At 41.0% G+C, this 23,114-nt stretch overlaps 1 protein-coding gene across 1 annotated transcript in view; it reads right to left on the bottom strand.

Annotated features, from left to right (window-relative positions):
* Positions 1-23,114, bottom strand: part of igsf11 (immunoglobulin superfamily member 11) — a 124,905-nt gene that overhangs the window by 62,253 nt on the left and 39,538 nt on the right. Inside the window, exon 3 of the mRNA XM_046074390.1 lies at positions 18,413-18,442. Within this exon, the coding sequence (XP_045930346.1) occupies positions 18,413-18,442 (30 nt within the window). The remainder of the gene's footprint in view (positions 1-18,412; positions 18,443-23,114) is intronic.

Genomic DNA, 23,114 nt, shown 5'->3' on the forward strand with positions numbered 1-23,114 from the left:
ATGAACCTTAGAATATTCAATACAATAAGATGCAGACTCCACTGCCGCTGAGTAAATGATTAAGCTTTCATCAGGACTCCTATTAAATATCCTGGTTATTAGTTTGAGCTGGAATACACCACAGAACAGTGGGTGTGATCAAATGGTGGATGAGTGTGATGGTGAATTCCTTTGGTGAAAAGCAGTACTGAAATGTGTTAAACCCAAAAAGCTTCAACATATCATGCGTGTGCACAGGATGTCAACGTTCTTGCGTGTCTGTGGGTGTGTAGGTGCCACACAATCCTTATCTGCAAGGCAAACCGCATTACAAGTTGACTTTTATGACATTAGTTGCCTTTGAATGAATCAAAAAGAAGCTCGGACCAATTTCAGGGGTCTCACAGCTGAACAATAGACGATGCCAGTCTAACTGGAGGGACATAAAGTGTTGCTATCATAGTGTGAACCGAAAAGGCTACCCAGAGCCATTTAGCCAACAAGAGGACAAGCACTGCAAGTCAAGCAGAAGAACTGCCTGGAGCAAGAGAGATGACTGTGTGTGTGTGTGTGTGTGTGTGTGTGTGTGTGTGTGTGTGTGTGTGTGTGTGTGTGTGTGTGTGTGTGTGTGTGTGTGTGTGTGTGTGTGTGTGTGTAGTTTAGCCCACTGACACCGCAGCATTGCTCTTTTTTTGTATCTAACTAGAGTTCTGTGAGTGAGCAAACGTGCTGTAATGTGACAGACATTAACCTCAGACAGCACTGTATAACAGCATTGTATATTATTAACACAAGTGATACAATTATAGTGGTGGAGTGGGAATGACACTCTTTTTTGTGTGATATGTGAGGAGAAACTGCTGCATGAGCTGGCACTAACAAAAACAAAAAGGTGCCTGACATTCATCTCATCCTCCAACTGACCATCCATCCATCTATCTGCCCTCGGCTGTATCTGTCTTGTTGTCTTCAGACACTTTCATCAGAACACAGAGAGCCAACTGGAAAACCAGTGAGAGCACATATTCACAAACACACACACATACAGGCACACACACACACACACACACACACACACACACACACACACACACACACAATTCTGCAGAGGCGCATGCATGTTCACAGACATGAATAAACCTGCACCAACACTTTAGTGTGTGCAGTGGCAACAACAATCACTCTGATGAGGCTTAAAACCTGCACAACATAGTTTGGTTTCAGTGCAAACTTAAGCATCTTGTGTTAGTCTCTGCATGGGCTTTTTTCATCTCAATATCACAATTAATCTGGCATGGCACAGGCCATCTGTAACTGACATCAGGAAATCACTGCACACATGCCGTCTGTGTGTCTCTGTCACAGAAATGCCACGGGGGGAAAGCAGGAGCAGTGGCTCTCTTTCTTTCCACCCTTGATGAAAAAAACAACAAAGAAAAAAAAAAAACAATCAGCGCAGTAATTTACATTTGACCAAGAGAAATGTTGTTGTCGAATTGTCTCAGTGGAGGCACTTTAATTCCCTCCTCAGGGAGCCAATCATTGCTCCAGCTTCAGCCATGAATATGTGCACATTCAAAAACTAGCCATCTAATGTTTTAGGAGTGACTACATAATTAATATGAAAAATGACTACTCTTTGACTGAGTCGTCAACTCAGTCAGTGTTTTGTATTATTTACCAAAGGAAGTCACATCTGTTTATACCTAATGAGAGCATGAAATAACAGTGGTAACATTTGTAATACAGAGCATTTAGATGTGGTTGTTTAATAATAATAATGATGATACTGATCTTGTGGCTATAAATCTCTCTGGTATACAGTATATGACATCAAACATCTGGCCACATGTAATCTGTCTGTGAGAAAAAAATGCACTGACCCTCTGACCTCTTTCAGCCTATCTATAAAGTATATAAGGACTTACAGCATAGTTGAGACCCCTCCACCATGGACCATCAGCGTGCAGGAATAGCCTGTATTATTTTCTCCCTCCTGCTGTGCTCCTCTCATAACACTGCACAAGGGCAGCCTCATTTCCACTGAGGCCTGATAAATGGCTGACTTCACCCTCCCCTGCTTCCCTTTCATAAACTAGGAAATACAACTATAGTGGTATTGAACCTTCCCCGCTGGGCCTGCTGGGTCAATCTCACACCATCACATCCAGCCTGCTTGCTTCATTTCAGTTGAGAAGTAATAAATATGAGATTGAATGGCTTCATCTTTGTTTAAATGAGACAATGTGATGCAAGCAATAATGTGCAGTAACGGGAGTAACATTGGTTTCTCTAGTCCAATAGACATGGGACATTAAACTTCAGCTGGTGATTAATTAAATGAAATTTGATTTTCTGTCTTTACCATCTTGCATGAAATAAGACCCACTCCATTCCAGGTTAAGTGAGCCAACTCCCTGTTAAGCTGCTATCATAACCTTCTGCTCCCACTTGGATGAGCTCATTACATTTGAGAGCTGATTAATGAAGGCAGTATAAATCATTGGTATTGGTACAGACACATAACAACCGCTGCTCCTCACAAGGGATTGTTGCTGATCAAAACGAGATGTCTCTTGTGAAACTTTATAAATAATAAACTAGCAGGGGTTTTATTAGAACAAAGTCAATACTGTAAAAGGCCAATCCTGCTGTATAGTACTGTAAAGACACAAATAAACTCCTGACGCACAAGTCAGGAGTGCCTACATCAGTCCTTTTCTCTCTGCCATCCTCATCTCTGCTCTCCACTACAGGAGTTCCTGGGCTTTTTTAGTTGCTAACACTGTAGGCAAGAAAAGTCCTATGAAAAAAGTATTTCTTTATGTTAAAATCTCACATCCTTCGGTCACATCATAGCAAGAAGACAAAAAAGACAGATACCTGGTTTGGTGTATTTGAAAATGTTCAAAGAAGATGTGACAGGGATTTATTTAAAAGAATAGCTCAGGTAAAATGCTGAATGCTGAATAAAAATGCTTCTTTCACTTTCTTGCCAAGAGCAAGAAGACTGACGCCACTTTCATTTCTATACTTGCCAGCAGGTGGTTAGCTTAATTTAGCATAGAATACAAACCCTATTCCATCTAACTCAATGCAAGAAAGTGAACAAGCATTTCCCAAAATGTCAAACTATTCTTTCAATTTCAAGTCTTTAAGGGCTCATTCTGGCTACATTTGGAGAAAGTGTTTTAAATACCTAATGTAATACAATACGATTCCTTTTAATTGCAACTTTATCAAATAGGCTGCTTCGCTAAACTTTGTAGTTATTTAAACCATCCATCTTTCTCTGATTAGATGTTTCACAGTCTAGAGATGAGCTGCTAATTAACATCATAGGCATCCATCAACTGAGCTAAGATAGGCTACACACTGTTTAACATAATGTCAAACTGCACACAGACAAAAATTGGTCAACCGATATGGGTTTTTTAATGGCCGATGCTAATGCCAATATTTAGAGAGCAGGGCTTCCGGAGGCTGATACATAATTCAGATTTAAAAAAAAAAAAATAAAGTAATGTATAATTGCATTATTCCAATAAGAGAACAATCTAATATACGTGTTGTTTTAGCCAGTAATGTGTTATTTTAGATGGAATTTTTATTAATTAAAGAAATGGAAAAATACATTGGGTTATACTTTAGATTTTAGAACGTGGCTGGTGTTTAAGGGAGAGTCAGTTTGTCAGAAGTCATTCAACTGCATTATTCTCTACAGTCTAAAAATATATATTTAACACCAGCCAGTAATGATGTTCGATTAGATCTGCTGTCATTTAGGATGATATATTGACCTTGTGAGTGCGGGTATCGACCAATTCCGATTATCTCAAAATGCCCAAGTAATCAGTGATTTTTTATTGTTACACCAGTTCTTACTCTTGTAACCCTAGCAACTGCACATTTCAGAGAGGTATGGTCTCTGTGTGTCTGAACTTCCAGCCAGGGTAGACTCTTTCTGAGGTGGCATGAACCACCCTGGGATTCACACAAGCTGTGTCTGAGCTGTGTCGCTACACGGCAAACACTAATACATGTTTACATGAAAGTCTTTCCCTCCCACTGTGACAGCCGAGTAGATGGATACACTTGCACACAGTCACTCTCTCTCTCTCTCCCCCTCTTGCCTTTCTGTTCTCAACCTATTGCCCTTTCTTCATTCCTTCTCTCATTCCCTTCTTTCTCTCTCTCTCTCTCTCTCTCTCTTTACTTCGCACCTCCAGTGGTGTTGGTAGGAGGGTGGAGTGTCACCTTGCTCTGCGCCCACCGGCATGTGGCTACATGATGATTTATAGCTGAGGAAAGTGGGGGTTTGGGAAATGAAGTTGGTGGATGGCTAGTTTTAAAATCACTTGTGGCGGTGTATGAAATCATAGCATGATGAATGAATGTAGTCTCTCCACGCCAATCAAAATGATCTTCCTCCAGCATACAGTAGGTTTTATATCCATCCAGAGTCTCTGGGCCGCTTTGTCTTCTTCTAATGATCTTTTTCCCCCTATTTTCTACACTCTTGAGTATTAGAGTGAAGATGCATGGAAGAAGGTGGACAGCTCACTCTTTCAGACGGAAAAAGCCTGTAAATGCCCTCAAGAATCTTCAATACAAGAACTGCACAAAAACAAGTGAAAGTATTTGTTCTTGTAAGATTTCAGATGTAGCCAGTTCATTCAGACTTAGAAGAAACGAGCCATAACTCAAGTTTTGAACAGACTTGTGAGTGATTAAAAATGCATCTTTGTTTATTATTAGGATATAAAGTTTGCCCATTGTGTAGAAATCATTAGTGAAGAAAGCATCTGTGACGAAAAAGAAGTCAGCAGGATGTTGATAGTGAAAAATGGGCTGTTCTGAACAAAAAAAAAAAACATTCTTACGCTGAAGACATTTGTCAGTAAGGATCAGTGCACAAAGAGATGAGTGTAAGCGTGTGGAAAAAAATCATGATTACTGACATTACAGATGTAGAGAATAATAGTGCACCACAGCAGTAATGACCTGTCTTTTACCTGCTCTGGATTACAAATGATAATATACTTATTTAAATACTCATTTAAATGCATGTTTTTGCTGATATAAGAACAGCCAGGAGCTGGTTTTTGTTTAGTATGCTAATATAATTCGCAATATGTTCACGTTATATGAATAAAATCACACCTATCAGTGGCAGTGGGAACCCCTGTGATGTGTGGCAGTGACAGTAAGGAGCCTCTCCCTACGGCTCACTGAATACCACGCAGCATACACAACAGCGTGTGTCTCCTGGACATTTAGTGACAGTGGGAAGATCTTCAATTTTCTATTACACTGTAAAAAATGTGTTTGTTTGGTTTAACACGATTCCTCATTACTCCTTATGTATTTGAACCACAACAGTATGAGTGAGCAACTTGTAGTGGCTAAAACCGGCCAGCGACCAGTTGTCCGTTCTGTATGAGTCATAAAACAGCAAGCACCCCCAGACAGATTGTGCTTTCCATCTGAGTCCATTCATATGTCAGTGATATCACAGCTACATATTGTTGCTTTGATCGGTCATCCCCGAGTTAACATATTGGCTGTGGTGCTAAACTGGATATCTGTTGATCTTGGGTCCAAAAGGACGTATATACAGTACATTATTGAGAATTGATCCTTCTGACAAGTATTGTCTGTGTAGCAAAAGCCTGATAAAGCTCATTTGTCTGCGCCATAGAGCTCCATTGTTGTCCAACTAAAAACACACCTAAGACCCACACTGTTGCAATGGTTGACATGTTCCTTCAAAACCAGGAACACACACACTGTAGTTTATTTTAAACAAATCCAACATGCACAATCCTGCTTCCATAAATACTCTCTAGAACATCAAATGTGTATTAATCCAAAATAGTCCCCAACAAAAGCACTGTTTGATTCGATTTGAGTAATGCTTGCTAAAAACTACAGGGCCCGGCTGGTTTAATTTTTATAAAACGAGTCATTTTTCAAGATGGATTCATAACCTGATGACAAACTACACATTGTTGGGTTTTGGTCTTTTCATTGGATTTATTGAAAATAATTTAAAATATTAAAAGGGAGCACCAACGTTATCGTTTAAAGGTAGAGACATATTATAATGCTTGTGCATATAGCAGAACCCATGCTGTTTTATAGAAGCACAAAATGAAGTTTGACTGCAGAGCCAACATTTGTTTACTTATAGCCATAATGTACTGCACAGCATCAGTCCATTCTGCTGGCTGACTTCAACTTTTATGAACACCAGGGTCTTGGTTCAGGTTGCACTGAATGTCTACTAGCAATTTGTTTTCACAATTTGCTCTCACAATTGGTTCACAAATATGGTGGGAAATTGTGGTAAAGGCAATTTGCAGTTCAGGCTGCGGCCGGGTAAAAGCTACACCAGTTGGGCTTGATTCATATTTTTTTATATTGTGTTGGCTGTCCCATCCTCCATCAGGATATTTCAAAGCTCTACAACTGGCCCAGTTCCCTGCATGAGACGACAATAGCGTCACCACGCAGTAATGAATCAAATTAAGTGGAATGTCAGCTAGGCTAACAGAGCTCTCCTTCTCCTCTCAGCATGAAAAGGAATAGTTTCATGGCTCCAATTTGTCTCTCCCTGCCCTCGCTGGCACATATTTTTGGGTTTCATCTAAAAAAAAGTGAAAAAATTATGCTACTGGCAAAGACATGAGGAGTAGAAGAAGGAAAAATCCAATTGGAAATATATACTCTTTATTCATGTCTAGAGTCAGAGGTAGAGACTGGTGTAGAGTGAAGCCTTACTGTTGGGTTTGATGTAAATATATGCGATAACATAAATCATATCCCAAGGGGGGACCTGCACTCCTACCTATCTCTTTCTTTCCCTCTCCCCCATTCTTTCTCCCTCTCTCCTGTGAAGATTAAAGTAACTAAAGGTGATGTGAACGGAGTGTGATACTTTACAGTGACAGAAGAAAGAGAACGACACAGCAATATGCTGATGATATGGTGATGAGCAAGACAGAAGATGAAAGTGTAAGAGAAGAGGACAGAGAGCAAGAAAGAGGGAGCAATGAATTTAGATGAATAAATATCCACGGAGCTGTGTGTACAACTGTGTAAGTGACAGCTCTTATATGCCTTTGGTATTAAGAAGAACAAAGGTTTTTAATTTAAAGCAGCCTACTAAGGCCTCTGGATACAGGAAGTAAACAAACCCATTTGTTTGTTTGTTGTGTTTAACCCCTAGCCAACCTCTTTTTTTTACATGAAGTGCACCAAGTGATGGTACTTAATGCGGTTATACCATTATACTAACAAGTTGTTATGTCTTAAGAGGACAACTGTGGGAATGAGTACAGATTTAAAAGCAGAGCAGTCACTCATGCTGTTGTCTGGTGTGGTTGTGCCAAACAAAGTTCTTGGAACTCTTTGGAGCCACAACATACCATCATGACAATTTGTGAACATATTCAGTGGCAGGTTTTCCTTTTGAAGCATGGTGGCTGTTGTCTTTTGTAAGGTTGCAAAATTTAACTGAGATGTTTATGATCAAGATTTGATCTGAACTAATCTAACTCACATGTGCTGCATTCAATACACCTAAACACAAATGCCCTTTGTTTTTTGTGATGATTCACTTTGATGAAGTAGGTTGTTTACAAAATGTCAATATTTTTCAGTCACAGTACATGAGGGTTTACTTGAGCACGGTTCATCTTTGCTAATGCAGTTCTGCAGTCATCTTTGAGTCTGCATCATTTGCAAACAGCAAACATTACATCTGTTTTGTGCAAGTGTAAACCACAGAAAAGTCTGTATCACAGGTTCTGTAGCGCCAGACCAACAGTAAATGAATTAACTGGAATCACTATCAAAATACAGAATTGTATTTACTGCAGGTCAACTGTATCTTATTGTGAGGTGTTTTTTTTGATTGTTTTGTTTTTTGCTTTTAATGTAGCTCATTTGTGTCTCTTTAATTACAGGAAACAAGATGTCCCTAATATAATTGTGGCTAAATTGGCTGTGTATGTGCGCAGGAGGCTTCAAGTTTCCACATCACACTTGCGGTGATGTTCCAAGTTGCACATTGGACCACGATTGGCTTCCCAACTAGCTGTGATGTCACAAAATCATGTTCATTCATGTGTTGTAACAGTAAGCACAATATATTTTGAGGGAAGGGGGGCTTAAATACAAGAGGGTGGGGGGAATACAGTAAATGTTGTTTTTGAAAATCAGGAAACCCAAAAAAGAAATTAATTTACTTCTTACTCTTGTGACTGATTTTCTGTAGGCTTACTGATTGTGAATGTTACTAAGCAGCCTATGTATAAAGCATACATCAATACATCAGAGTATAATAATGCAATGGAGGTAATAAGAATGAGGTCTGCAGCATTGGTGTTGTAATACAAATGATCAATCTTCTAAGCAGGGCCTAAATCCTGGATAGAAAATTCTTACGATATAAAGATGAAAAAGGAAGCAGAGTGAGGTGAGCACAGAAGAGTGAGAAGGAGAAAAAAAAGGAAGAGGGTGAGATTACCCGTGGCCTTTCACTGTGGTTCTAATCCATACTTTACAATATTGTCGCCCAGAGCTAGAGGAGCATAAATCTGCTGTATGACACAGTCTATAGTAACGCTTAGCAGACAAATGAGCAAAAGGGAAAGGAGGATATTACAGTGTGGACCATGGTAATCTGTCTCTCTCTAGATAGATAAGTGTATGAATTTATGGGCATTAAGTGTAACAAACATGCAGGAGCACACCGTTGACATTTCCCCTGTGACTTTTTCTGTCACAGGGGAAATGTCACTGTTCTTCAATTGTGTGTCAAAATGTGGCATCCTCCAAGCTACATATAATGCTAATTCATGAATGCTTTTACTGGCTGATCTAATGTGAACAGGTCATATTTATAAACTAAAGACAAAGAACTGGGGTTTACCACTGCAACAACAATCGCATCCCACTGAAAGGCCATCTGCAAATCAATGTGAATCTGTGAATCTGTGAATGTGTTCGCCCTCCTGCTATCATGTCCACACCATGAAGCTCGGTACTACGGGAAAAAAAAAGCGGCTCAAGCTATTGAATTTCGAAAGGATTGTGATGAGGGAGAGGGTCTATTTGCATCGCCAGTCGCAAACCATAAGGTGTATCCAATGTCTTGGGGGCACGGGGAGAAGATGAATAAGGGAAGCGGCATAAGACTGGCTCTATATATAGCAGGTAATCTGTCATCTCATTTTTGTCATCTCCCTTCCCCTCGTTTTTGCTTTGAGGAATGAGGGATTGATGTTCAGAAGATCAGAGGAACTAAGGAGGGAATCTTGGAGGCTTGAAGAGAGGAGAATAAGGAGTGTGTGTGTGTGTGTGTGTGTGTGTGTGTGTGTGTGTGTGTGTGTGTGTGTGTGTGTGTGTGTGTGTGTGTGTGTGTGTGTGTGTGTGTTGAGAGGAGGAAGGAGGGAGCCTATGCTGAGCGAGCTATGAATGCTGTTTTTAGAGACCCAGTTGCAGCTGGCCGAAGTCCAAACCGAAGAGTTGAACTCTCACAGCTACAAGAAAAAAGGAAAAGACTATACTATATGTCTAACAGTGTAGTTTCAAAACATTTCCGCTGAATCCCATCGAACACTGCAAACATTTCATTTCCTCTCAACCTGCAACACCACTGTTGCCTGGAGACAGATATTTCTAAAGTGGAAATTGTTTGAACATCCTGTCAACTCTGACAGGTTGGATTCCCTGTCAGAGAGATCAGTTAGAGACAAATATGCCTTCTTCACAAATGTACGCACACATGCACACACAAAAAACACTTTAGGGAAAATGCTGAGTTTGATAAGTTTGCCTTGTGGTCACTTCAAAACAGAGATGGAGGAGCGGATAAAGAAGAAGCAAAGGGTTGGAGAAAAGAGAGGAGAGGAGGATACAGAGAGGAGTGAGACATGATGCAGGATAAAAAAGATGGGAGCCAGCAATCAGTAGAATGAAACATGGGGGAAGCGAGGGTAAGATGAAAGAAACGCAGGGAATGCTGCAAAAAGAAAAGACAAAAGAGGGAGACAGATTTGCATGGAAAAGGTAGCCCGACACATGAGGATGAAGGCGCAAACACAAGTTGTGCACATGAAGATGTTAATGCTCGCACACACATCACGCTTGCACACCTGGGGAGATGAATGTGGAACACTAGTGAGAGGTTTGGGAGCCCAAATCTCCCCAACTAAAGTAGCAACTTTGTGGTGAGAGAGAATCCTCTTGCTCTAAAATCCAGAAACCCTCTGATGAGTAGAAATGGTAAGGCCTGCAGGCACGCACTAATACGTATGGGAGAGAGGGGGATCATTAGAATAACTCACCCATTCATAGACAGTAAGTCAGCTAGCTAGCTCCAACTAGAAACACTTCTGCTGAATAATTCACAGAGGTGTAAATAAAATATATCCAGTGGCCTTCACCTAAAAAAAAAATTAAATAAAAATTTGAAACAAGATAGCTGCTGTGCTGAGTAATGAGTTCTTCTCTAGCAGATGAGTTCAGATATGACACAGACGGATGTGTATCATAAAAAAAGACAGTACCTCAAAATTCAGTTATTCACATTGATATTCAAGGAGGGGGCAGTGTTGCATGATTTGAAATAGAATATTTCATCTATATATCTGCCTTTCATAATGACACTAAAACATGCCATCTCTCCAAAACTGCAAGAAAATCGTAACAGCATTGACAGCATACTTGCAGTGATTGCAAGGATGTCCAAAATTGCTATTATCAAAATCCAATAACTGAGAAACATTGTTATTCATCGGTTGGCGCTTGGCAAGTGCATCACTATCCTTTAATTTTCCCAGAACATTTATTGCTTTTCTCCTGCAGCAAAGAGTGCAATATTTTCTGCATAATGCATGAGTGCCACAACATGGCCCAAATCATCCCCAAAACAAATAGCCTCATAATCACTGGGGCGGTGAGCTGTGTGTTCGTGTTAGATATCAGTTCTCCTCACATGTATGACAGACTGTCACACAGGCAGATGGGAGGTGGCAAGGACAAGAAATCAAAGCAGAACCCAGTCAGGAGGAGACGAATAGGCCACACGTCTTTCCCATGTGTCCCACTGGTGCTACAGCGTTAACACCAGCGCAGTGATGTGGTCGTCAACCTGTGGGCCAAAACTACAACACAGACTGAGCGGAAATCAATACGATGATTTGAAAATCACTCCAGGTGGGTGGGGTAAGGACCGTGTTGCTTTGCTGGCTCAGGGGTGCTGCTTCTGCCACACACACACAAAAAAAAAGTTTAATTTCCAAAAGGTCAGTCAATAAGGAAACTGGCTCATTTCCCTTGGTCACCCTTGTATTTCTGAAATTATGCAATAATCGCGTTAGAGTGGGTCTCGTGGGACTGTGAAACTACCTCAGCACATACAGTAGCAGACCATGTAATTCTGCAATTCAAATTTAAAAAGCAAGGAGAAAAAGGTTACTGCTCTTTCAGAACTTTAGATTACAATTTCCCCATCTTGCTTATGAAACCTCAGATCCAAAAAACAACTCTTCATCCCTTTTACGGTCCATAAATCAGCAAAACATTTCATAGAGTATTTTATTCTTGTCAGAATGAGACAGATGTCGGACAATTTTCGCCACCCCAGCAAAAATTTTACTTTGAAGAAAATGATTTCATATCTTTGCACTCCTCTTGGTGTCCAAATGTCAAGGTTGAGAAACCTAAAAGATGTCTCCTGGTTGAGCCCACAGAGACAGACATCTAAGCACAGCTGCTCCGCGTCTTCCTTCCTTCCCTCCCTCCCCTCCCTCTCTTTCACTCCTTGCCTTTCTCTCTCTGTCAATCACAGACAAACTTTTAACTCCCCTCTTCCAGCCCCATCTCTTCAAGCTAACCCATCTGCTGTCTGTCCTTATAAAGCACTCTCACTCTCCTCGCCTTCCACACGCATATTTTCTTTAATTCCCTTACAGTGAATAATTGTTCCATTGAGGCAAATGGGTCAAGTGTGTTAAGTGTTAGTAGTTAGTCAGCCAGATAGGTAGGCAGTGTGTGTGTGTGTGTGTGTGTGTGTGTGTGTGTGTGTGTGTGTGTGTGTGTGTGTGTGTGTGTGTGTGTGTGTGTGTGTGTGTGTGTGTGTGTATCATATGAATCAGGAGTTTCCTCTCAGCTCCTATTACTCTGACACAACGCTTTCTAATTAGCCACATTATACTAACCACTACCTGAGCCTCGGGGCCTGACCTCACCCTTACCCACAATGTCTCCCTCACTTCACCCACACCTCAGGTTAGAAAACATATCTCGACGTGAAAATGGAACACCCTCATTGTATGTTGCAAAGCTGCGGCTGATAGCTTTTACACTGCACAGAACACCTGTGTAAGCTGTAGCTAGTACGGGCTAACAGATTTTAGGTTTCAGACAGTAAGATGTCACCACAGTGACAGGGCTTGTTAAAAACAAACACATGGCTATTGTCAGTTTCTCATGGCCTATATATTGGCAAGTCCGTGTCAGATTCCCTATACCCTTTGATCTAAACTCAGTTTATACCCTGCAGGTCTCAGCTACGTGAAGGTGTGATGATTAATGACAGTGTTGTTGACAGTAATGAGCAGTGGGACCGTAGCTGTGCCCTTTTTCTTCCGTTCCTGTGGCTGGCATCTGCCCACCTTTTACGTGTAGCGAGAAAGTAGTCCTATCTCTGGCTGGAGGGCAGAGCAGAGAGTACTAACATATATTCTTGGCACATCATGAGAGAATACAATAGGATAGAATGGTTTACAAAAAAACAAAACATTGCTAGACATTTCCAATTGTGTCACACCCAAGTTGGGATAACTACTTGCATGCTGAGGCATGTATACTAATCTCAGTGATAGATATTGCCATCTGTTTAAGGGGGTAATTTGACATTTTGGGAAACATGTTTATTTGCTGAGACTAAATCAATACCACTCTCATGTGTATAGAATAGAATATGAAGCCACGGCCAGCAGTCAGATATCTTAGATCATAAAGACTGCAGGGCAACAGCTAGCCTAACTCCCGAAAGGTAACCATCTACCAGCACCTCTAAAGGTTGCTAAGTAACACTTTATCTCTTGTTTGTTTAATCTACATATAAAACATAGTGTGACTGATAAGATATCTCCAATACTAAGATTTGTGTAAATAATGTCATTAGGAGCTCCTGTCTAGTGCCAACTAAGAGTACAGTGCAAGGGCAGGTTCATTTAAATTGGACATCTGATCACACTGAGTCCCTTCAGTAACGAAGTGGCATGCACTGTTAATTCCAAGTGGTGTTAGTTTCACTTTCAACTTTAATAGGATTAGGACAATATAAAATACATTCTACATTCTACTTGCCAAATGAACTTTACAATGAGGTAAGAAGAGCGAGTGTTATTTGTGTACTCCGTGTCAGTAGAGCTGCTTAGAAAGGCGCTACTGTGTCCTGTGTCATTCCACTCATACTGCACAGCCCTGACCTTTGTCCGTCTCATAAACTGAGGCTTTAGAAATCTCGTGTGTGTACGTGTGGAAAGGTGAGGTTGGAGGGTCAGGAAGAGTATGAGAGGGAGTGTAAGTGGGAGAAAGAGAGAGGAGTGACAGACAGTCCGGACAGAGTTGTCCTCTGGCATTTTATCCTTCCACTGGAGCCATCAGCACACGTTGATGTACTGTGATGTTAGCTGTACTCACTGCAGCATTATTTCCCAAGACACATCATGTCAGAAACAAGGTGCATTATGTTATTCCACACAGACTGCTGGAAACAAAGTAGTTGGCATTTAGAAACTGTGACTTTTACAGGAGCTTGTACTTTTTTTTATTTGATTCTGTGTTCTGTCAATTGGTGGGGCAATATATAAGCTTATACAGTATATGGAGCCCAATCTCATTCCAGGGCTTAAAATACAGATGCTTCATGGAGAGCTGTGCGACTAGTTTTACATTATTGCCCTGATTCAAAACCTTTTTAGAGAGGACATGTACACCGGAGACCACGGTTCAAGTCCGATCTCTTACGGTGGTTTCTTTTAACCATCCACGCAATCTTCCCTTGACTTCATCATAGTCAAGCACGCCAGCGAGATGGAAACATTTAAAAGAAGAAAATGAAGATCTTTGCACTGAATTCCAGTAGATTTTGCAATTATTAATTTCAAAGGATTTACTTGACTTACTTTCGTGATGTGCCTCCAGCATTCTATGCTTTTGTGACTATGTATGCTCATGGACCCACACTCAGTCTTGTGTCCTGCATCAGTTCAACTTGTTGTCACACCTTTTAAATCTCCTCTTAAAAGCTCAGCTTAAAACTTTTTTTTTTTTTTTACAAACAGTCCCTTTAATGTGATGTTTCTCTTTTTTTTAACACTCTTTCTGAACAATTGGAGCCATCTCCTCAACCTCCTGCAGCCCTTTACTCCATGCCTGCCACCCTCTCCCTCCTAACTTCCCTATCCCTCCATTGTCCTCAGATCATATTATGTGAACTCTCATTACATGGGTGGTAATAGACTCTTCAGCACTAAGATCCTCTTTATTATCTGTCAACTGTGGGCTACATCTCTAAGCTGATTAGCCAGAGCTGTCTTTTCAGCATTTCAATTAGGAGCATTTTGAATAGTCAAGCAGATTGCATGCCTTATATTCATTGCTGACATTCTTAGAGCACTAGGAGCATGTTCAAATACAGTAATCCAAGAAACACAAGAAACACATTGCAGCAATGCACATGAGCTACAGAAGAATGACATCATGGTGGATTTTAATATTGCAATCACAGGGTAATGGCAAAAGTAGCTATTAACAGCAATCCAAAGCAATTTACAGCAGCAGAGAGGCATGCTGTTTTACCATAAATGGTCCAGCTGGCAATCATAGTCATACACACACACACACACACAAACATTTTATGTTGTTCTTTAAAGAACTACACAACATATATGAAATATTTAAAGGAGCATCATCCTTACCATTAAATTAAATCAAAAACAGTTAATTCTTAGGTTGCAGGCATTTAAATACAACATGATGTCTGTGTTGGCGTTAGCTGTGGCTGAAGTTATCTTTCTCTGCTTTTATGTAACTGTCTGCACTTAGAGGGCTGTAAAATGGTAAGAACTGATACACTTGTCATTCTGAGTGGCATAAAGAGACGCTGGCTCATAAGGTGCCACTTAAAAAGCCGTACCATAAGTGCCCACGGGGCTGTGGGCACCTACATGCTTTACTTCACTGTTCGACTGTCTCTATTTATGTCAGACGAGCTCACCTAAGAGACCTGATGTCTGGGAAATGTGAGAGGAGGAAACGAAAGAGGAGGAAATTGAGGGAGAGGAGCGGATGGATGAGGTTGTGACTGGTAGTGCTAATGGATTTGGGTCAGATGATGAGGATAGGATCTGCTCAGTTCTGTGCATGTATGTGTGTGCATAAGTTTGCATGTACACATGGAGTGCATGGTTTTGTGATGTCATTAGCAGTGGAGCCAAAATATGATGATCTCGGGGTATTATCGGTATCTGTTTAAGGTATCCGGCTTTATCAAATACCCACTTGACACAGGAGTCACCACTGTGTTTTATCATTCTGCCTCTGTCAAACTCTCTCACTTTCACACACTCACTGGCTAATCCATTCAGTCATTGTTAATCCAGCTGTGTGCTGGTACACAGATGTGCTGTACACGGCTGACAAACCATGTCACTGAGGTGCTGATGTCATACCTGTCTATTTTGGTTTGCTAATATTTGTCATTGCGGTTGTTGCGAGCCCCTCGGGGACGCACACAGTACATCTGAACCTATCAGGGCAAATGAAACTCGTACTCTTCCCTCCACATTATAGCACACTGGATTTCTCTCTCTGGAGATCATCAGTGTCATAAATGCATGTGTATCTGTGTAAGGGGAAGTGTTTTTGTCATGTTCTCAGTTGTATTAATTTGACAAAGAGCTCTGCCTCACTCAGAGCATCAGTCTCAGAGAGGAGAGCAGAGGAAAGAAGGGATACAGTCGTACACAAGTAAAGCCTTCTGTAGTACTCATGTACCATTTGCCAGAGAACAACTGCAGCGGAGCAGCTGAGAGTCAAGTGCCTTTTCCCCAGGCACCTTAGAGGTACTTGCAGAGGAAGATAAGAGTCTTCCATATTTCAAATGAGATTTTCCGAGCAAGCAAAGATTTTTCACATAGTTGTGATTTCAGTCACAAGAACCTTTGTCTAGCCTCCATACTGCTGCTGTTCGTTCAAGCTGGTATATTTTTCAGATTTTACTTACAAGCACATTCATTCCCAAAGTATGTACAATGTTTGGATCAAAAAGTGTGTTACAGAATAAAATAACGTAGGCTAATCAACTTTTAATCCGTGTTGTTAAAATGATCTGTTTGATTTCTCAGATACAGCGGTTTGCTTTGCCAAAGTGCTCAAAGACACTTTTGAGGAACAATGTCACTGATCAAATCCCTGTTTAATTGTTATTCCGTGTCATAAACTGCTATATCCTTTACAAGGTATTGTGAAGCATTGTGAGTGAGCTGGCAGCCTGTAACAGTTTAAGATGTTCTGCATTTGTCAGCAGCCTGGCCAGCACAAATGCTGTTTCTGGCTTTCCTGGATCCAGTTACACAAGCTGTTAGTGACTTAAGTAACTGATTTGACTGATGTTAAATTATATTTCACATAAAATTTGTAATAACATTAAACTAAATCTAAATGTGGACGCTTATGCGATGCAAATCATTTTCAGGTATGTTTAATGTGTCACTTGGCTTTCAAAAAATGTTATGTTACAGCTTATGGTGATGCACTGACTTCCTGTTTACATAACTGATTGCTTTTGATTGGACGGTGCCATAGATGTTTCCTAGCAACGGATTTACACATTACCAGCCAATACTTTCCCTACTGTAGGAGTAGTAATGAGTTTGAATGGGGCAACCTAATTTAGTTAATCACTACTTTGAAACTAGCTAGTAGTTACTAAGAACTTAAGAAGGACTTTGCACACAAACTTGACGGATTTACAAATAGCTGGTGCAACCCAATCCCGATGAGCAGTTTCACTGGAATAATACACATATAAAATGTAGCTTCATTCACATAGAGCAGATATTTTGGACTTTCATATTGGAAACCAGAGGGTCTAGGCTGTGTTCATGAAGCCCAGATTAGGATTTGACAGCCTGTGGAGAGTGGTTGGCGTGGGCGTGTATATGTGTAGACAGAAAAAGGGATAAAGTGAGAAACACTGATGAGAGGAGCCTGTAGAGACATCCAGACATTTAAAACAAGACAGACAAAAGGCAAGTATTAAAAGCAACGCGAGGGGGTCAGGAGGAAGAATCATGGAAAATTGGAGAGGAAGAAAATGAAGACCCATGAGAAAGATGGGGCAGTCACATTGGAATTAAGTGGACAAAGAAACAGGAATTATGGAGATTGAGAGCCTGAGTGGGAGCAGAAGCAGGGCATCACATTTAAAAAATGCAGCTAGGAGGGATCACAGTAAAATATAGAGAAAACAAGAAGTGAAAATGTAATAGGAAAAAGACTGAAGTGATGGATAGAGGGAGAGATACTGTGCACTAAAACGTAGTAGAGGAGACAGCAGATGGTGGGGATTATTCTGGACTAAAATACTCTGGGATCTACAGAGGGAACGCCATAGACATAAACCGTTACAGACTCCATCTGCCAGAAATAGACCAAAAAGAGCCGTGGGTCCACCATGGGCATAATGATCAAGTGCTGCCTAGATGGCAAAACCCAAAATGGCTATAACTGTCATCCTTAACAACACAATAAAAGACAAAAACACATGAAATGCCAGGATAGATAAAATGTTCATGTTCTATTATTCAAAAAATAATTTGGGGGAGACATCCTGTTGAGTCATTAGCTTAACAAACAGTACATGCAAAGCTGCACACACAGCATGGGACCTTTTAAGATGCTTACTGTACGTCAACTAAAAATGTAGCTAAGCAAGCTTTACTATCTCTCAGATGGCATTCGTGTTTAGACATAATAAGGGACATGAACACATACAAGTTGCATTCTTTTTTTGCAGCAGGTGCATATGTGCTTGTGTATTTCTGTATGAGTTTGTGTGTGATTATGACTGATACCTAATCCACATTTTTTTGTCGATTATGATTAGGATAACAGGCTGCACTAACTATCTATGCACACACGTGTGAGTGTGCAGTGGAAACAGCGACAAACTGGTCCACAAATCTCCCCAATAATGCCTCTATATCCATCCACACACAACCTGAACACACATAACTGCAGCTACCGGCATTACGCCGGCTAATCATCCTGTCTCCCACTGCAGGCAGAGAAAAAGAGAGTAGAGAAAGAACAAAGAGATCTATAAGTAAGCTGGAGCCTTTTTTACCTTTCCCTGTGTGTAGATCAAACCTTGAACCTGCAAAAAAAAGACAAAGAAAACATAATTACTGTTGTGCCATGAGTGGCTGAGCAGATCATACAGTGCGCTACCACACTGATGAAGCAATTTAAACAAAAATCAACAACATTAGCTTCACTCTGAGGGCAGACAGAACCCACACCATGCTCCGTTCTTGTCTGCAGTTTTTCTCAATACTCCTCTGTAATTGCCCATTGAGCCGTGTCACTCAAGACTTGTAGTTCTTGCAACAGCAAGTAATTGTACATTCTAGTCTCACCATTAGTGTTAGCATGGCACATACTGACTTATTCTATCTGTATGAAAGAGAGTGTGTGTGTGTGTGTGTGTGTGTGTGTGTGTGTGTGTGTGTGTGTGTGTGTGTGTGTGTGTGTGTGTGTGTGTGTGTGTGTGTGTGTGTTATTGACTAATTATCTATCCTGACAGGGGACAGTTAATTAAATCCTTCCCTGGCACTGAGCATAAAGTAATTATTGTGCATGGCTGCATATCCACCAAAAAAAAAAGTCAACATCCACATGTGCTAAGAACAAGTCACGTGTGCACGCACATACTGTATGCAATTCTGTAACGGAGACAGATGCACAAAAAAGCATTTCTCTTACATCATCACCTTGTTTTGCGAGCATTTGTACAAAAAGATTGGGCATCTTTCCTTCACCACCAGCTGTTTCCCAAGAGCATGTGCACCTAAACTAACCAACATTTTCTTTCTGTGCCTCCATTGACATCTGACAGGCGGCCAATATCATCTTTACTGCTGTCATCATTACAATAGACAGCAATCAACCTATTTGACTTCTGCTGGTAGCTGAATGCACCAGCATGGTAGCATCATACAATGCTTCTTACATTTCACTGGTACAGTATTAAAGAATAAAATATATTACAGAGGTTCCTGCGAGGGCAAATTAGATACACTGTTACACTGCAAAATTTGATTTATTGTTTCAGCTCTGTGCTGAGAGGTTTGGTAATGCTCACGGGCCACAGACGACGTAACAGAAAATACTTTGTAGATATGTTTGCATCATCATTTTGATACATAATAAATAATGGATTCACTGGGAATTTGAATTAATGTTTTATACGCCCCCCACTGCCAAACTGTTCCCACCAATGCTGCCAGTGGTAAATTCTCCAAAACAACATTTTATCCCTAATTCCCTGAACCACTATGCCCTCAATTACTGGTTTCCAGTTTGAAACTGACACACTCGAACAAACCACCCCATGTCTGCTGGATGACAGACCTGCTGTGTAGTTGGGTTGTGCTAACAGATGCCCGCTACATCGGCTGTCTTATAATAGGATCTGCCCAGTGGGCTGGTCCATCGCGGGCTATGAATTGATCAGTGACATTTTGCATTTTGCATTCAAGGTACAGTGAGTGTTTGAGATTCTTTACCTTCACTCAAAGTATTTTAAGTGTTATCATCAGTGATAAAAGCTTTTTGCCTGGATGGAACTGCTTGACATGGCTTCTCCTGGGAAAAACATACTTTTAGCTGTGTATTTCTCTTTGCTTTCCTAAATAACAGTTCTTTCTCTAGAATCCAGACTTACTTTAGTCACATCTGCTGATTTGTAAGAGTAACTAAACTAGTTTTTAATACACTTTTCAATTTCAAACAATCAGTCTATTGTCTTTTTATGCAAAACACTGCTTCATTGTCGTGCACTGTTGTTCCATTCACAGAACTGTGAAAAGAGGAGACACTGGCAGTTACGGTCCGTCCTCCGCTGAAAACCTTTGATTCTCTCAGGCTGAACAGAGACTGACCACCCAGGCAACAGGGGCCCTGGAAACAACAGGAGCTGCAGTGGCATACAAATAAGCTTTACAATCTGCTACTGACACAAACACACACACGCGCACTGACATGTCTATGGCGTTCATCTGCAAATTCATGTCTGGGTTTTCATCTATAAAATGTGTACAAAATATATCCAGTCACAGGATCAAATCTCATTTATACCTACCATAAACACCCCTGTGTATTTGTCCTCATGGTCTGTAACACAAGCAATGCCTCCATTTTACTGTATAGAGCTGAACGCTTATAATCTTTGAAATATAGTCATATGCTTGCTCACTGGAGAATCCTATTACATCCCCTTCATGTGATCAAATTCAACAGCAGCAGGCCAAACTCACTATAAAAAATGCCTTGTGCTCGTGTAGGTAAACCGGCATTTACAAAATAGATACCAACTCAAGTAAAGGTTCTCAATGGTGGACATAACAATGATTGTTTCAGCATGAGCTGACGGATGAAGGCAGACCTGTGAGGCTGATGCTTCGCCTGGCTGATCCTTTTCAGTCGCTGATGTTCACAGGCCTATCAGCAGCAGGCCTTCATACCACCTACCACCTACAGCTAAAGTGTTCTGCACTTGGGGACGGAGAGGGGCGATCATTTAATCATTTGTTAAGCAGCGGTGCTTGACCACTCTCATTCGGATAGGTCTACCAGCTGGAACAAAGGCTCATGGGAAAGAGGCAATGGATGCAGAAACAGAGAAAAACATGTGCTGCACTTGTAGTCATTTTAACAGTTAATATATCTCATATAACGTAAATACCCATAGAAATGACACATAAATATATAACAGCTTGGATGAAACAGCAGTGCAGGACTGAATCAAAGCAAATACTGTAATGATGGTTGAATAGGCAGCTCCTATCAGGAATATAAGAGTGATGAGTGACAGTATATACATTATATATTTGATTAATGAAAAGTTATATTTTATGGAGTGACACGGCAGCCGAGAACAAAAGAGTTAAAATAAACATTTGAAATGTGAGCAGGCTATATATTTTCCTGTCTGAATGCCAGTAAGCTTTTTCTTTCCTTCTTTCTAAAACAGTGTGATTAGTCACTGCGTGAGTCTACCCTGAGCAGGTTGAATTTAAACTCAACCTCTGAGGCACTTTACGGAAAATTTCAAACCATTATCCAAGCTCAACAATTGGCAAGCACCTTCATGGGAATGTCAGTTTCCATGGAGACCAAGCCACCGCAGCTGTACCCCCATCCCTCACCACAAGTAAACACCCATTGATGGGCACATATCACACACCTCTCTGTAATTCTCGTCTTGGCCTTTCTTTCTCTGTCTGACATCACTGTTTGTGTTAATCTATGTTTCTTTGTTCTCGGTTCAAACATCTGCCTCTGTGTTTACCCACAGATTGCTAATGTGGCAATTTCTGGCAGTTTCCCTCAGACTCTGAGAGGCGTCCGTGGGAGTAAATGTTTACATTATAAAGAAACTTGAGAAGTAACAAATGTCATCCAATAAATAATAAATATGTGTTTTGACAGTGGCTGTATTACTGTAATCAATATCTATATATTAAGAATGGATCAAATGATTATGTGTATGTGAAAGGGATCACTCATAATGATGAACCCAGCCCCCCTCAGTTCTACAGAGCCGTTTAGCTTCTTTCACTTTACTGTTTCTGTTTTTCATCCTGCAACTTTAAAGCTTTAATTTACTCTCACCATTCTCATAAGGTCATCAGGCCGGTGTTTGTTTGTTTTTACTAAAAAGCTCTATAAACCCACTGTATACTACCTGTCCAGCACCATCAGCAGAGAGACACAATTAGTAATTAGCTGGTGAACGTCTATGAAGATTCTCAGTCATCCAGGTCATAGTTATCCAACGAAGGTTAAAATCAAGGGCAACTGGACTTGGTTGAAGATACTGGAAGACGTTTCGTCCCTCATCCAAAGGACTTCTTCAGTTCTGACTGACTGGCAGGGAAACTCAGCTATTTAACCTCAGTGGGGTCGTTGGCCCGGGTCATCGATACCGCTGGTTCATTAGTGTTCCTTGTTGCTGTGACGACAGTCGTTACAGTCGTTGAGACTACCTGTGGCCAAGACTGAACGACCATCGTTGGTATCTTCACCTGAGGCCAACAGGTTACATTTGTTGAGTTTCCTGGGAAGTGATGAAAGGACAGCATTGTAAGTGGGGGATAAGTGGTGGCGTAGACCCCCTCCCCTGTTCAATGACAGCTTCTCAACCCTGGTGTAGATGGCTTCCTTGACAACTCTTTCAAACCATCCATCTTCTCTGTCTAAAATGTGCACCTGGTGATCCTCAAACGAGTGTCCTCTGTCCTTCAGATGTAAGTAGACTGCAGATTCCATACGTGTCTGGAGTATCAGAGAAACTCAGGAGGATTTTCAACAAACATAACATCCCTGTGTTTTTTAAACCCAAGAACACACTAAGACAGATGCTGGTACACCGCAAAGACCGCGCACCCAAACACAAGAAAAGCAATCTAGTGTATGCGGTCCAATGCAGTGAGGAATGCACAGACCTGTATATTGGGGAGACTAAACAACCACTACACAAACGCATGGCTCAACACAGAAGGGCCAACTCCTCAGGTCAAGACTCTGCAGTCTACTTACATCTGAAGGACAGAGGACACTCGTTTGAGGACCACCAGGTGCACATTTTAGACAGAGAAGATAGATGGTTTGAAAGAGGTGTCAAGGAAGCCATCTACACCCGGGTCAAGAAGCCGTCATTGAACAGGGGAGGGGGTCTACGCCACCACTTATCCCCCACTTACAATGCTGTCCTTTCATCACTTCCCAGGAAACTCAACAAACGTAACCTATTGACCTCAGGTGAA

This window comes from Micropterus dolomieu, linkage group LG17, assembly GCF_021292245.1.
Source record: "Micropterus dolomieu isolate WLL.071019.BEF.003 ecotype Adirondacks linkage group LG17, ASM2129224v1, whole genome shotgun sequence".
Lineage (NCBI taxonomy): Eukaryota > Metazoa > Chordata > Actinopteri > Centrarchiformes > Centrarchidae > Micropterus > Micropterus dolomieu.